This window comes from Acomys russatus, chromosome 29 (genome assembly GCF_903995435.1).
Source record: "Acomys russatus chromosome 29, mAcoRus1.1, whole genome shotgun sequence".
In the NCBI taxonomy this organism is placed as follows: Eukaryota; Metazoa; Chordata; class Mammalia; order Rodentia; family Muridae; genus Acomys; species Acomys russatus.
Window position 1 is genome coordinate 31,707,190 of NC_067165.1, and position 15,232 is coordinate 31,722,421.

Consider the following 15,232-nt stretch of genomic DNA (forward strand, 5'->3'; position numbering starts at 1 on the left):
CTGATATTTTGCTGTTACTAGTTGAAGGTGAAACTTGCTTTTCTTTTAAATTTTTCTTATACCAAACATTTAGATTATGTACATTCAGTTACAGGTTCATTTTTATTCTCCTCCCCTCCCCCCACTATATGTGAACCTGCTAATCTCTGTAGAAGCTTGGGCTCGTTGTGTTGGATTCAGAGGGTTTCAAGAGCAGTTTTATCCAGCTTCTATTTGCCTGAAGAACCTCCCGAACAGTGTAACTCAGAGCTTTCTATTTTCCTTCTTGTTTAAGAGCAATGGAGGCACCAAGCGGCAGAAGACGTCCCAACAGGGCTATGTTGCCTACCAGAAGCAGGTCATCCGGCGGAGTACGCGGCACAGGAAGGTGCGAGGAGAGAAGGCGCTGCTGGTGTCTGCTAACCAGACATTAAAAGAACTGAAGATTCAGGTGAGGGAAACTAGTGTCTGCTCGTGTCTGCCTGGACTGTCAGGGCCTCTATGGATTCCTCTCTGTTGTATATATATGGCTGTCCATTCCTGGAGCTGAGCTTTTACTAGTCTGCCTGTTCATGATAGTAAGCTGATAGGAAAGGGCTTTGAGGCGGGAGGGTAGTGCGTGTAGGGCCCTCAGTTAAAATCACACACTCGGGCTGGAGAGATGGCTCAGAAGTTAAGAGCATTTGCCTGCCCTTCCAAAGGTCCTGAGTTCAATTCCCAGCAATCATATGGTGTCTCACAACCATCTGTAATGAGATCTAGTGCCCTCTTCTGGCAGACAAGCATACATGTAGGTGAAACACTGTATATACAGTAAATAAATAAATAAAAATAAAATAAAATCACACACTCCCATTAAAGTTTTTGTTTTGTTTTATTTCTTGAGGGAGGGTTTCTCTGTTTTTGCCCTGGCTATCCTAGAATCGCTTTGTAGACCAGGCTGCCCTAAAACTCACAGCGATCCGGCTGCCTCTGCCTCCTGAGCACTGAGCACTGGGATTAAAGCCGTGGGCCACCACTGACCGGCTTCCATTTAAGTTTTTATTTATGTGGTTTGTTTATTTGCTTTTTTTTTTTAAATAGGGTTTGTGACCCTAGTTTTCCAGGAACTCCCCCTGTAGACCAGGCTGGCCTCAAACTCAGACCCACCTGCCTCTGCCTCCCAAGTGCTGGGATTCAAAGCGTGTGCCACTGTGCCAGGCTATTCATGTGAATTGTTTAAGAAGAGCATCCAATGGCAAGAATATTTAGCTATGTACATACATGCTTACCTTCAAGTAAGAGGCACCAAGAGAGCTGGTTAATCTCTTGAAGCAATCTGGTTTGTTCCAGGATAATTGTCCTCTCACTTCATGGCTGGTGTGTTGTTTTTTGACCACTTAATAGGTCTGTGAGTCTATTGCCAGGATCTGCTGTGAAATCTGAGGGAGAAACACAGCATTGGGAGAAACTCACTTAGGATGAGTCAGAAGCTCCCACCCACTTAAGTTTTGTTGTTTTGTTTTCTTCTTGGTTTTCATGCGTGCATGTCCCTATGAGTGTGTGTATAAACACTCGTGCATGTAGAGACCAGAACTCAGAAACTAGCTACCTTGGGCTCCTCCTATGTCTTATTTTAAATTTTTATTATAACATTTTTAGATTAATGTATTATGAGTGTTTGGCTTGCGAGTGGACCACATGGGTGCTTGGTGCCTGTAGAAGAGAAAACCAAGTTTGCAATTCCCTGCAAACAGATGGCAGTGAATAGCCGTGTGGGTGCTAGGAATTGGTCCTGGGTCTTCTGCAAGAACATCGAGCGCTCTTAGTCTCTGAGCTTTCTTTCTAGCCCCTAAAGCTGGCAATTTACACACAGCACATGTGGAGATTAGAAGACATTTTTACATGGGTTCCAGTTGGGCTTCTTGGGTTTGACTTGTGTTTGTTTTGTTTTGTTTTTGAGGCAGTGAGTCACTACCTTGCTCTGGCTGGCCATGAGCTTATAGTGCAGACCAGACTAGCCTTGGACTCTCTAAGATCTGCCTGCCTCCACCTCCTGAAAGCTAGGACTGAACAAGCAAATGTCTTTACCTACTGAGCCATCTCACTGGCCTACCTTGATTTTTGAGACAGAGTCTCCTATTCTTGGAGCTTGCCAAGTAAGGCATGGCCAGCAAACCAGCATCCTGTCTCTGCTTCCTCAGCACCAGGATTGCAAGTACACTCTGCCACACCTAGTTTTTAAAATATGTTTTAATTTGTGTGTGAGAGAGACCAGGGTGGGGGTGGGAAAGGGAATATATATATATACCTGTACATGTGAGTATATATATGTAGAGTCCAGAAGATGTAGTCGTGAGCTGCCTGACATATGTGCTAGGTACCAAACTCACGTCCTTTGCAAGAGTAGCATATACTATTAACTGCTAAGGCTCTTGTTTCATTTCTATTTCTATTTATTTTATATAAAGTTTTAAATATATGTGCCTGTCTCAGTGTGTTTATGTACACTGAGTACATGCAAGAACCCATTGTAGTTAGAGGACATCAGATCCCTAGAGCTGCAGTGCTGGCAGTTGTGAGCCACTGTGGGCACTGGGGATTGAACCCTCTGTAAGCACTTGGGAAATTTGTTCTGTCCTTCAGGCACGTGAGTATTAGAAATATAAAGAATATCGTCAGGCATGGTGACAGTACCTTTACACCTTTACAGGTGTCCTAGTTTAGGTTACTATTGCTGTAATGAAATGTCATGACCAAAACAGTGTGGGGAGGAAAGGGTTTATTTGGCTTACACATTGTAGTACGTCACTGGAGGAAGTCAGGACAGGACAGGGCTTGGACCTGGAAGGCGGAACTCATGCAGAGGTCATGGAGGGCCAAGCATGGTGGCACACACCTTTAAACCCAGCACTCAGGAGGCAGAGGCAGGTGGATCTCTGTGAGTTCGAGGCCAGCCTGGTCTACAAAGTGAGTCCAGGGCAGCTAGGGCTACACAGAGAAGCCCTGTCTCAAACAAACACCAGAGGCCATGAAGGGCTGGTTCTCCCAGCCTTGCTCAGCCTACTTTCTTATAGCACCCAGGACTACCAGCCTCCCTCATGACTAAGAAAGCGCCTTGCTACCAGGTCTTATGGGGGCATTTTCTCATTTGAGGTTACCTCTTTTCTGATGATTCTAGCTTGTGTCAATTTGATATGAAACTAGCCAGCACACCAGCTCCAATTAAATGTCTTCTATTATCTACTGTGCCTAAGAAAATCGAGAGGTGTGGGATCCCTCAAAGCTGGATTGAAAGGCGTCTGTGAGCTTCTGCAGGAACTGTGCTCTCTTAACCACTGAGCTGCCCCTCCAGCTTCTACTCTTTGTTTTGTTTTGTCTGTTTTTGAGACAGCCTTGCTGTTTGCTCCTGACTTGGAACTAACTGTTCACCAGACTGACTGAAATCAACTTAGAACAATGTTCTGCCTCTACCTCTCATTTTCTAGTTATTTTTGGTGACGTTTGCTAGAATACTTTTACACTTGTCTATTTACTTACTTGTTTTATGCATTTGTATGCTTATTTTGTAGTTGGATATGTGTATAGGGCATGTGTGCTATGGTGCACTGTGGCAGTCAAAGGACAACTGATAAGATTTGGTTCTTTCCTACCATGTGTCTCTCAGGGATCAAATTTAGGTCATCAGGCTTGGCAGAAGTTGCCTTCAACTACTATCCCCCATTTGCTATGCTCTAAAGTCATCTTTACCTCGTATACAGTAGTCTTTCAAATAGTTGATTAATGCCCCCCCCAAAAAAACCCACTTGCATATCAATAGGGTCATTGTAACACAGGCAATTACCCCAGTGCTTTGATGGTATCAGTAAAAGCTCTATACATGTGTGTTCCAATGGCATGTCTCTAAACCTTGGCAGCAAGAGCTGATAAACTCAAGATGTCCATGAAAAGCAATCTCGCCCCTGCAGTTTGAGTCACTGTTGGATCTCCAAAAGCTAACCATGCTTCCCTGTCTGCTGCTTTTATGTGGCGGCGCTCACTGGCTATGCATTTTTCTTGTTGCTGATATTTATCATTGTAATTGAGGCAAAAGTACAGGCTTCCTTTGAGGGTGTTATGTATTCCAGATTGTCCCGAGAACAGCATTTCCCTTGGTTGAACCCATGGCTCCGAAAATAAATGTGTTGGCATAATATCTTCCCTCTGTTGTTATGCCCTTTACATCTGAGAAGGCTTGTTTCCATCACCGGCTTTCTGCCTGTCAGTGGTAAACCTCGAGCATTCAAAACCTTTAAATTACAAAAAGAGCCCCTGTGGACAAGGACGTTTCTAAAAGCCTATGCTGTTCTTATTATGGATCACTGTTTTTGAAGAATAAATCAGAAGACAGCAGAAATAACCTCTCTACCCGGGAGCATGTTACCTACACGGCTGAACTGCTTCACAGCAACAGCTGTTGAAATGAAACCCTCATACATGCTTTTCTTGGGTGATTTTCCCCCCAGTGTGTTTCCTCTCATCTCCCACTCTTGCTTCAAAGAGCACTGTGAATCAAACAGGACTGAAAGAGAGGGCGGTAGGATGGAATTTCCCCTTGCTGCTCGGTGGCTTTAAGAGCATCAGCTAGCCGTGACCCTTTTCAGCTGCAGCTGTGTGGGCATGCATGCGATTCTTGGTGCCTTTTTAAAGGGCTGTACTTCCTTTCTAGTGTAGGATGGAGCCTTTTCTTTGGGCACACTTCTCTGCTGGATGAATAGGGTAACACCCTGTGCCACAATGTAGGCGCTTTGCCATATACTATTGCTCAAGACCTTACAGTTGCTTTGAGACTGGAGAGATGGCTAAGTAAATCTTAAAAACAAATTTTTAAAGAAGAAAATTGTTTTGCATAGTTGTTAGTTCATCCAATAATCCAGTAATACTACTATTGGTTTGGTTTCACGCATCCACGTCCCATCTTCAGTCCCCAGTGTTGTTTCCCCAGAGTTGTGTGTTGTTGGCTCCTCAGGAGGGGTAGCGTTCGGACACAGGGTGAAGTGGCTGAAGCGCCTGAGTTTCCTTGCCTCAGTTCTGGTGTGCTGACATTCAGGCCCTGTGCTGGCCACACAGCTGGGGAGTTAGTATCTGTGGGCCCCTGTCCTGATTTGTCTCTCTTCTCCTAGCACCCTCCTCTGTGACACCTTCTTGTCTCAGCTCCTGTTGTCCTCTGTGTCCTGAGAAATGCTGCACCATCTGTCCTGCAGACTTTGTGGTGGGCTTATTCTAGTGTACATTCCCAATATCTAGCCAGTACTTGTCATGTGCTGGCTTAATGAATGCCACATTCACTGTTGAACACACTTATACGTCTTTGTCTGTACCAGGAGCACAGTGTGTCAGCCCCTCAGAGTGGTACTGCTGTCCCAAGGGATTTGGTTCTTGTCCTATCTTGTGGTGTGAGTATTTCAAGGGTGAAAAAGTAGTCCTATCTTAAGGGGAGTGATTGTGACCTTCCCTGTGTCAAGTCAGCATTATTCATCTCCATCAAAGCATCTGCTCCATGTTGGTGTGCTGGTCTGGAGTTGGCAGAGCCAGCCTTGTCAGTTCCTCCTGCACAGTAAAAAGTGTAGGAAAGAGACTTACTGCCTCAGGAAGATCACTGGCAGTGCTGAGTCCTTGGCACCTCTAGTCACAGGCCTCTGTTTAGTCAGCCCCTGTTCTATCTCTGGGTGTCCGTGTCTTTCTGAGAAGTCCAGGTAGCACTCTTGCCTGGCCAACGTTCTTACTGTAGGCCACATTAAGATCACTGCTGTGCTAAGCATCTCTCTGGCCCTTACATAGGTAGCTGAGGACTGATTCCTACACCCAGCCTGTCTTTCTGCTTCCAAGGAGAAGAAAGCATCAGGGATAACGGTATAAGATTGGGTGCTTCAGAATACATTGGAAAAGCGTGTTGTGGCTGAGTGTAGTAAATGCATACCTTTCCTCACAACAGAGGTTGGGCAGATCTCGGACAGTTGGAGGCCAACATATCTCCTAAGTAGTAATTTCTGGGACACCTACTGCTACATAGTAAGCCCCTAAGTCAAACTAAAGGATTTGATTAAGTAAAAAAAAAAAAAAATTTTTTTTTTTTTGTTTTGTTTTCAAGACAGGATCTCTCTGTATAGCCTTGGCTGTCCTAGACTCTCTTTGTAGACCAGGCTGGCCAAGAACTTACAGTGATCTGCCTGCCTCTGCTTCCTGAGTGCTGGGATTAAAGACGTGTACCACCACGTCGGGCTTAAGTAAAAAAATTTTAAGTAACTATCATTAAAGTTATCTTTTCTATTAAGAATAGAAAAGTGAGCTGGGTGTGGTGGCGCATGCCTTTAATCCCAGCACTCAGGAGGCAGAGGCAGGTGGATCGCTGTGAGTTCAAGGCCAGCCCAGAACAGCCAAGGCTACACAGAGAAACCCTGTCTCGAAAAACAAAAAATAAATAAATAAAAAGAAAGGGAAGAAAACTGCCATTGTTGGCACCTTTTCAAGGTCACCCTCTGATGTAATCACTATCCAGAAATGATTGAAACCATTATTGTTGCCGCCGCCGCCGCCACCGCCTATTTCATGATCCCACGCACCGAGCCCAGGGCCTTGTGCATACTAGATGGACTACCACAGACAGTATCTCACTAAGTCACACTACCTGGTCTCCACCTTGATCCTCCTGCCTCAGCCTCACAAGTGACTGGGAATACAGGTCCACTCCACCAAGCCTGGCTTAGATTTTTTTTTTTTTTTTTTTTTTTTAGTTTTTGAATATGAAAAGACTTTGAAGGAATTATGCATCACAATGTTTTGGAATGCTAGCCTTGGAGTAAGGTGTGTGGCCCTTCTCCTAAAGTCATACGCCAGACACTCTGCACTATGTCTAAGAATACATGACGATTCTGAGGTCTGAACAACACAGCCCAGGCTGTTTGCTAAAGAGGAAAAATGTCCAAAAAAATTCCAAATGGTTTGTTAATTCAAACATAGTTGTTTTGTGTCTGTATCTACCTGTGTCTGTTGTTCTGAGTTTTGGGGGGTAGGGACTCAGCCCAGCCTGGGCTTCCTAGATTCAGGGAGTCCTCGTGCTTAATGCCCCATCATAGGTGGGACTGTAAGTACTGACAACTCAAGCAAAAGTGGTTTTGAGTGAGATCGTGTACTTGCTTATGGAAAGACATGGGGCACTCCAGGAGTGGGGTGGTCTTGATGAACTAACTGTAGGGCCTAAGCAACACGCTTGAACGCCACACGATAGACTCAGACAAGCGGCAGGGCACTGAGACAGCCAGCCTGAGCTCCTGAGGTTCAGCCTCGTAGGACACTCTCCAGCAACATAGCAGTAGGCTGGCTGCTTTTGTGCTGGAGCCTTTTGCCTTTTTTTTAATTCTGTGATTTTTTTTTAAAAACCTGTTTTATGTTTTCAAGAGAATGTAGGTCTCACTGTTTTCCTTTGTGTAGACTTTGTTTCTTTTATATTGCCACAGATCATGCATGCATTTTCAGTCGCTCCCTTTGACCAGAATTTGTCAATTGATGGAAAAATTTTAAATGATGACGGTGCCACCCTTGGTACCCTCGGCGTTATTCCTGAATCTGTCATTTTACTAAAGGTGAGTTGTAGCTGTTCATCTGTGGTCTCTAGGTTTCAGTGCTGCACCTCTGGCTAAAGGATGCACAGTGGTGGTCTAGGTGCATGGGTCCCTGAAGGGCAGGGGTTCCCAGTGGGTGGGAGCTTTTGCTCCCTCTTGGTTATATCCAGCTCTACTAAGAGACTGAGGGGAGGCCATCATACCACTGGGTCTTGTCCTCATGAGTCATAGTAGATAGGCCTTACTGATGGCAGAATATTAACCACTGCCTGTGCCCTACAAAGACAAAAGGAGACACCTCCTCTTGGTTCTGAGTTTTTATGTAACTCCATGCCTGAACTATAGACAGGATAAATAGCACTGTCAAGAAAATCCCCATCTCCACCTGATTTCTCCTGGTTGATATTCCCCCCCTGACAAGGGGCCAGCTAGCTGCTCCAGACCATAGATCTGTTTCTCATTCTATTCAGACAGGGAGGCCAGGCTCCTTGGTCAGCACCCAAGATTTACCACCAGCCCAGGAACCACCACCTGGCTTCACCTCAGTGCCCTGGTTTTAGTTTCTGTGTTAATGTCTCCTCCTCTCCTCTCATTTTCATTTTTGCTTGCTATGTGTGCGTGCGCTAGGATTACAGCCTTGCACACTGTGCCTGGGTTGTTTTGTTTGGGACTAGCTGGAAAGTCTACCCTTTAAAAACAAAACTAACCTGGGTTCAGGTATGTGGCTTTTCTGCAATGAAAGAGCAGAGGACAGCTGTGTGACATGTAAAGGAATTGCTGCCTCTATTGATACTCAAAATGTATATCTATAATTTTAATAAAATGTCCTAGTTAGAATTTTATTGCAAAAGCAGCCTGTGAAGAAAGGTTGTTTCAGCTTACAGTTGGCACAGAACAGTGGCTTGGCCTCCACTTCTGGTATTGCTTCATGGTACCTGCTGAAGCTCCCCTGTCTGAAATGCGCAGGGCCAGAGGGCTGGAGTCTTGAAATATTTGCGTATGTATAATGAGATGTATTTCATATATGCCCCATATATGCAGCTTGGAGGCAATTTCATACAATATTTTTAGTGTGACCCATCAAAGGAGTTTGGATATGGAAATTTTGTACTTCAGATAATCCTATTAAAAATTCAGAAAGAAAATTAAACATTTTGGATTTAGTGATACCGGGTACCTGCTGGTAAGGAAGGAAGGAGGCTTAAGACATGATTCAGACAGGCAAAACCCTAATGGAATAAGAAGACTCTTGTCCAGAATGGAAATTGGCTTTGGGTTTAGCGGGTGTTCGGTGTATTTTAGAGAGAAGATTCTTCTAAGAGCTTACTTTGTATCTTTCTTTCTTTCTTTCTTTCTTTTTTTTCTAGAAAGGGCTCTTTCTAGAAGGACCCTGCTGTGCCAAACAATACTGAATTGTGCAGTAGAATAATTCCAAAGGTGTCTGACCTGCGATAGCCATGTTTTTCTGACTCATTCCCTCTGATTCAGTGAGCTAAGATGGCACAACAAAGCAGGCCCATCCCTGTGTCTAGTGTGCCCTGCCCTCCCAGAACTGTAGTCCGCAGAATGATATTGGAGACCTATTGAGTTGCTAGATCAACATACTGTCAAATCCCTAGACTAGCTCTCTACAGGGCTTGTGTCAGGAGCTCGGTTCTACACTGGTCACCAACTGCTTTTTCTTTGCAGATATCTCACCTTAAACAAGGCTACTTCACACCTTTCCCATTTAAAGATGTTTTTAGGAGGAAGAAAGCAGGGCTCTGCCACATACAGCATGCCATTTCTTTGTGTTAAGGAGTTGGCAGGGCATCTGCTAAGTCTGAACAAGGCCCTTGTCCAGTACCAGCTGTTTCTACAAAGCTAGGCTGCACTGAACGGATGGGGCACCTTGTTTCTCAGCCACCTGTAAATCAGACTTTTGTTGATGGAGCAGCCCCAGCTGCTGGCCCCGAGGGACTGTTCAAAACAGGTCTCTCTTTTCCAACTAGAAAACGTTTTGTAGACTTGCTACCCCAAGGCTAGGACTTAGAAGGAGGTTAACTGATCAGGCGTTGTAAGCAGTGCTAGTATTGGAACCACAGGTCAGGCTTCTGGATGATATGTAACTAGCCTGCTCATCCCTCAGCCTCCTTCCATGTGCTCTGAATCATCTCCATTTGTTTTCTAGGCTGATGAACCAATTGCAGACTACGCTGCAATGGATGATGTCATGCAAGGTAAAGACCAGTTTGGTTTCAGGACCTGGTGATGAAACTAGGATATGGAGTAGTAGATAGAAGCTGAAATACCCTGGGCTTTACTTTTAACCTTTATAAAATATTACTGCATGTTCTTAAGGCTGAACCTCCCATTATTAGTCACAGTGTGGAGTCAAGATTTAGGAAGTAGAAAGCAGGGAGAACAGTCATTGTTTATTAACATGAGGAAATCAGAAGAAGGTAAGCCTGGGGGTGAAAGGTCAACAGGAAGTATGACCTATACAAGAACAGGAGGCTTTGCAGCTCCAAGGGTGGGCACATTTCATCCCCTGTTCATGGAAGCCTGTGAGACCCAATCAGACAACTGTGTCACTCATTTCCTCCACATTTGTGTCACCACTTGTCCACTGGCTACCTCAGAGCGTAGCTATAGTTGGTATTTCAGCACTTGGAAGGAACTAAAGGAAGAGTGCCTGCCCCCTTTGCCTTCTACGAACTCCACTGCCAGGAGAATCCCTTTCCAGGGAAACAGGCCAACATGAGAGAGTAAGATACTGCTGGGGAAAGGCCAGTTCAAGACTGACGTGACCCCACAGGTGCCCAGTGACAAGCTCTAAGAAGCTTTGTGGTAGTTTTATACTTCATAGAATCAATAGACAGCCAGAGTCATATGACAGTTCAGGACCAAACTGAGAACATGAAAATAATGGATGTCTTGAAAAAATTAAGGAATATTGTAGGAAGGACCAAAAAGCTTTAAAATGGCCTACAAATAACTGGGTGTAGTAGCCCATGCCTGCAGCCCCAGCACGTGGAAAGGGAAGGCGGGAGGATTGTGAGCTCAAAGCCAGTCCAAGCTGTATAACAAGCCTTTTCCTATAAAACTAAACAAAATGACAGAGAACCTAGATACATGATAGTCAGGCCAAATATAAAAGGGACATTTCTAGGAATAAAAGAAAAATTTATAGAAATAAAAACTGACTTGGGGGGGTACTGCACACACCTTTAATCTCAGCAGCACTCGGGGGGCAGGCAAAATGATGTGAGTTCGAGGCCAGCCTGGTCTCCAAAGTGAGTCCAAAACAGCCAAGGCTACATAGAAAAACCCTGTCTTGAAAAACAAAAAAACTGACTCGGGGTACACCACAGTCAGTGAAGAAGTAGGGATGCTCTCTTAGGACAGAAGTGAGAGGTGCAGATGACTGACACCCTCAGGTAGTGAGGGTTCTGTCCTCACTTCCACAGCCAGACAGACCGATTCTGCTCACATGTCTGATGGCTATTAAGCCCATAGAGAGCCTCCAAAGTTACCAGCCAGCATGCTGTGTAGGGGTGCACTCTTAAACAAAGGGTTGATAGCTGAAGGAAGTCATTGGTGACATGATAAGGAAGGGTCCAGCATGGGGCTGGAAGTGCTAGGAGATGGGAAGGGGCATTTCATAGGCTGGGCTGTGTGGCAAACAGTGTAGACACTGTCCAGGTTTGGAGTTGGATGTGGGCTGTAGGACTAGCTTTTTGCACAGGATGACAGCATCCTTGAACAGGTTACTAGAGCTAGATGCAGAAGAAACAAAAACACGGTTATTGCAGGAGTTGCTGTGCTCCTGCAAAAAGAGCCCATGAGCAGTGGAACTGGAAGCACCAATGGCAGCTTGGGCGCAGGCTTGGTTTTGGCAAGGTGGGGCAGATGGAAGTTAATCAGAGGCTAAGGTATGGAAAGCAATAGAAACATGTTATTTAGAACGAATACAAAGCCAGGTGTGGTAGCTCATGCCTCTAATTTAGCACTTGTACATCTGAGACAGGAGAATTGCCCAAGCTCTAGGCCAGCCTGGCTTACATAGTGTGAGATCCTTTCTCAAAAGTAAAATATAGGACAGCCAGGGCTACACAGAGAAACCCTGTCTCAAAAGGGGGGGGGGGGGCACAATTAAAATAGAGCCAGAGAGCTGGTTAAGAGCACTTGGGTTTTTTTGGTAGGGGATCCAGGCTGCTTTCCAGCACAGCATGCTTGTTCCCAACCATGTGTAGCTCCAGTTCAAGGGGCCTGACTCCCTCTTGACTTAGGCAGGCACCGGGCATGAATGGGGTCACAAAATACAAGCAGAGAAAACACTCGAACACATAAAAATTAAATCTTCAAAAAATAAAGAAACTCAGAAGAGACTGCTACAGAGCCTCATGGTGGCTTCTATCATGTGGGGGTGGCAGTTAGGAGGCCCAGGTCAGCCACGAGGTCTTCTCCAGGTGCTCGACAAGCATTTGCCTTTCTAAATGGTATATGTGTGCTTTGAGGAGAAAAAAGCTCATCAGCAGTTGATTGCTACTGTAGGTTCAGAAGGAGCCAGCTAGGTGACTAAGGCAATTAAAAGTTATTTTCAACTTCTCATCTTGAAACGTTGACATGCTCCCGCTAACTGACAGGCTGTCTTTCACTCTGGAATTTTTCTTTCTGCAGTTTGTATGCCGGAAGAGGGCTTTAAAGGTAAGGCATTTGTCATCCTTCCTCCATGCCAGAGCCACACTGTGACTGTTACAGTGAAGGCTGCAATTTGATTTTACAGTTTAATCCAATCATAGTCCCATGATTGGAATTAATTTCAGCTGAAAGCATTTTTATTCCAGCTTCTCTGTATCATTTTCAGCACTCAGGCCTCAGATTCTTCCTCACTTTCATTTCAGGGGAGGTTGGGATTTAGTGAGTGGCACTACTGGGTCTATATCTAATCTAACCTTCTGCCCTGTGTCCTGTCAGCTCCGTCTCAGCGGACAGCTAGTGTGTATCTGGTAAGGATTAGTGGAGGAAGGCTGCTGGAGACAGCGCTGCTCTGTCTTCTCAGCCCCTGCGCCTATGTAGACCTTTGACAGGTGCAGGAGCAAGAGGTGCGGTGATGACTCTGTACACCACTCGAGGTCTGTGGTGAGTTGTGATCTGCCCCAATGAGATTGAGTCAAAGGCAGCATTTCCTCACTGGGCAGTGACAAAGCCCCTGGCCTAAGTACCACCTTCCTCCCTGTGGCTCTGTGAGAGAGCCACAAAGGAACTCCTGGCAGGGTCTAAACAAAACAAAGCAAAAAATTGCTTTATGGGTGCGGCTGTGAAATGAAAGCATCTGCCAACCCTGGTTAGCTTGTGTGAATTGCATAGGAAACATGGCTGTCAGCCACAGTGGGATGTCACTAAGAGCCCTGAGTCTTCTGGATCTTGAGTGCCGAGGGGCCCTGTGTCCGTTTACTGTGTAGATGCCCTCTGCTAACACCTTCTTTCCAGACGATACACAGACTCTTAATTTTCCCATCCTCCACTTGTGCTCTATTTCAGGTACGGGTCTGCTTGGACATTAGTCTTTGGCCACTTGCTGACTGCCAAGGAATGACCAGAAAGGAAGAGGAATTTGACATGTTAGGGCATTAAAGAAAATGTGGATTTAAGAATTAAACTGTTACCTGGCTCTTCCAAAAGACAAATATCCATTCAAAAGAGACTGTCCCAGTTGCCTTATGTCAAATAAAGCAGACTGCACTGATGGACATCAGACTTGGAGGAAATGTCTCAGATTTTCTATTTAAGCAGTGGTGGGAGTGAGAGGGTGAGTAAGGACTGAGCAAGCAGAGTAGCGGTAAGAGTAAATCATGTTTACACACGATTTAGAGCCACAGGAGGGGACAAAGTCCTGGTCAGTAGTGGATTTGTATTGCAATACATGAGATAGCATCCTGCTCCAAACACCATGTGACTGTAGAGGTGCGACCTGCTAACCAATACCTGTCCTTGACCCATGCTCATCTTTCAATTAAGCACGAAAGTGAAGAACTTGCCAACATGGAATGTGTCTTCAGAGCGCCACTCCTGCAGGTGGGCCACAGCCCTGCCACCTGCTTGCTGTCTGTCAGTGCTGGATAGAAGGCACCTGTATGTTTTCCTTGCCAAGCCAGGGACTGTCTCAGTTTTCCTCCATCATTTCAGAGATGGTGGGAAATATTCAGTGTCGTGGCAGCAAAGCAAGTATTCCCTGAACATCTGAAGGACAGGACGGAAGAGTGCAAGCTGGACCGAAACTGTAGGACAACACGGGGTTTTATAGACTCGGTCATTTCATCCTCCAACTCCACTCGGACCTCGCTTCTCTTTCTGAAAACCGTTCTTATGACACACCCGAGGGGGGCATTTTGGAAAGAGAGGCAGAAGAGTTTCCAGGGTGTGCTGTCTCCTCTAACTCAGGACTACTGTGGGTAATAGTCTAAGCAGCATCTGTATCTGCAGAAACAGAAGGGTTTTAATGAGCATGGGGTTGGTTTGGGTTGGGTTGGTTGGCTTTTTGTGTTTTCTCTATTGAGTGGATATGTTTGTGGCCCAGATGCTGACACAGGCCTTTTTGATACTTTTTTTTTTTCTTTTTAAACCTCTACTTTGTTCAAATTCTTTTAACTAATGTATAAGAGCTGATCTCAACATTAGTAGCATCTTTTGATAGTTTTCTGCCAGTGCTCATGGCTGCTGGGTAAAACTCCCAATGTGGTGTTTGTGTTTGCAATGAGGAGTGTTCCGGAGGTGAAAAACCTGGGGCAGAGCCAGGAGAGTGCACACCTCCCTGGAAGACTACCCTAGGAACTCCTGCCTTGGGGACACAGGGACTCAAGTGATCCTGTTTTCCAGAGCTGTCCTTTCTGAGCACCACAGAAATGGGACCAAGCCTCGCCCGAAAGAGTTCACTTCTTCCCAAGGCCAAGACAATTAAAAGATCACCAAGTATTTGACAAGTGACCTTCACTGTCAGTACAAAGAAGCCTAGAGCTTGTGGCGTGTGGCAAAGCACTGGCAGAGCCTCAGCACCCCCAAAAGGTGGTGGGGATAAGTGACCCCCCTTTTCCTGGGATTTGATGTGTACAAGCCAGTAGTTCTAACACTTGTAAGGTTTGTCACATAGGTATCCTTTGTTTATTTTACATAATGTTAACAAAGTAATAGCCATTAACTCTAGACAGACAGGTGCAGGTGGGGCAGACCCAGTTTCAGCGTGCTGGAATGTGCTGCTTCTGCCCCAGCAACCTGCGCCCCTCTGCAGCTCAGGGCCCAGACCCACTGAACAAGACCACTCCTGAGAAGCTTGGGATCCCTGAGCTGCAGCTTCTTCGCAGCTTGAAGTAGACAAATTTCAGAGAATGCGCACTTGTATTTAACCGCTGCCATGATCCTGCTTACTAGTACATGCTGTTTGGTTGTCTTCTGGGCTGGGATGGCCTTAAACACAGGCTGGCTGTTGTACTGGGTTCCAAAGCTGTGCTCAGAAACGGCAGTAAACCAGATGACTCTCCAGGTCTCCTTTGTTTCCTTCCTCCTCTCCCAATCAGGGTCTCCTGTAACCAGAGCTGGCCTTGGAGCCACTCCATAACCAGGACAACCTTAACTTCTGATCTTCCTGCTTCCTCCTCCCAGGTGCTGGGATTGCAGGCATGTGGCCACTGTGA

At 45.7% G+C, this 15,232-nt stretch overlaps 1 protein-coding gene across 4 annotated transcripts in view; it reads left to right on the forward strand.

The window, feature by feature from the left end:
* Positions 1–14,158, forward strand: part of Usp48 (ubiquitin specific peptidase 48) — a 77,082-nt gene extending 62,924 nt beyond the window's left edge. For all 4 annotated transcript variants that reach the window (XM_051171474.1, XM_051171472.1, XM_051171471.1 and 1 more), the window contains 5 exons: positions 275–430; positions 7,455–7,580; positions 9,730–9,778; positions 12,222–12,248; positions 13,086–14,158. In XM_051171474.1, coding sequence (XP_051027431.1) covers positions 275–430; positions 7,455–7,580; positions 9,730–9,778; positions 12,222–12,248; positions 13,086–13,108 — 381 coding nt within the window. In that variant the 3' untranslated portion in view covers positions 13,109–14,158. The remainder of the gene's footprint in view (positions 1–274; positions 431–7,454; positions 7,581–9,729; positions 9,779–12,221; positions 12,249–13,085) is intronic.
* Positions 14,159–15,232: the final 1,074 nt, after the last annotated feature.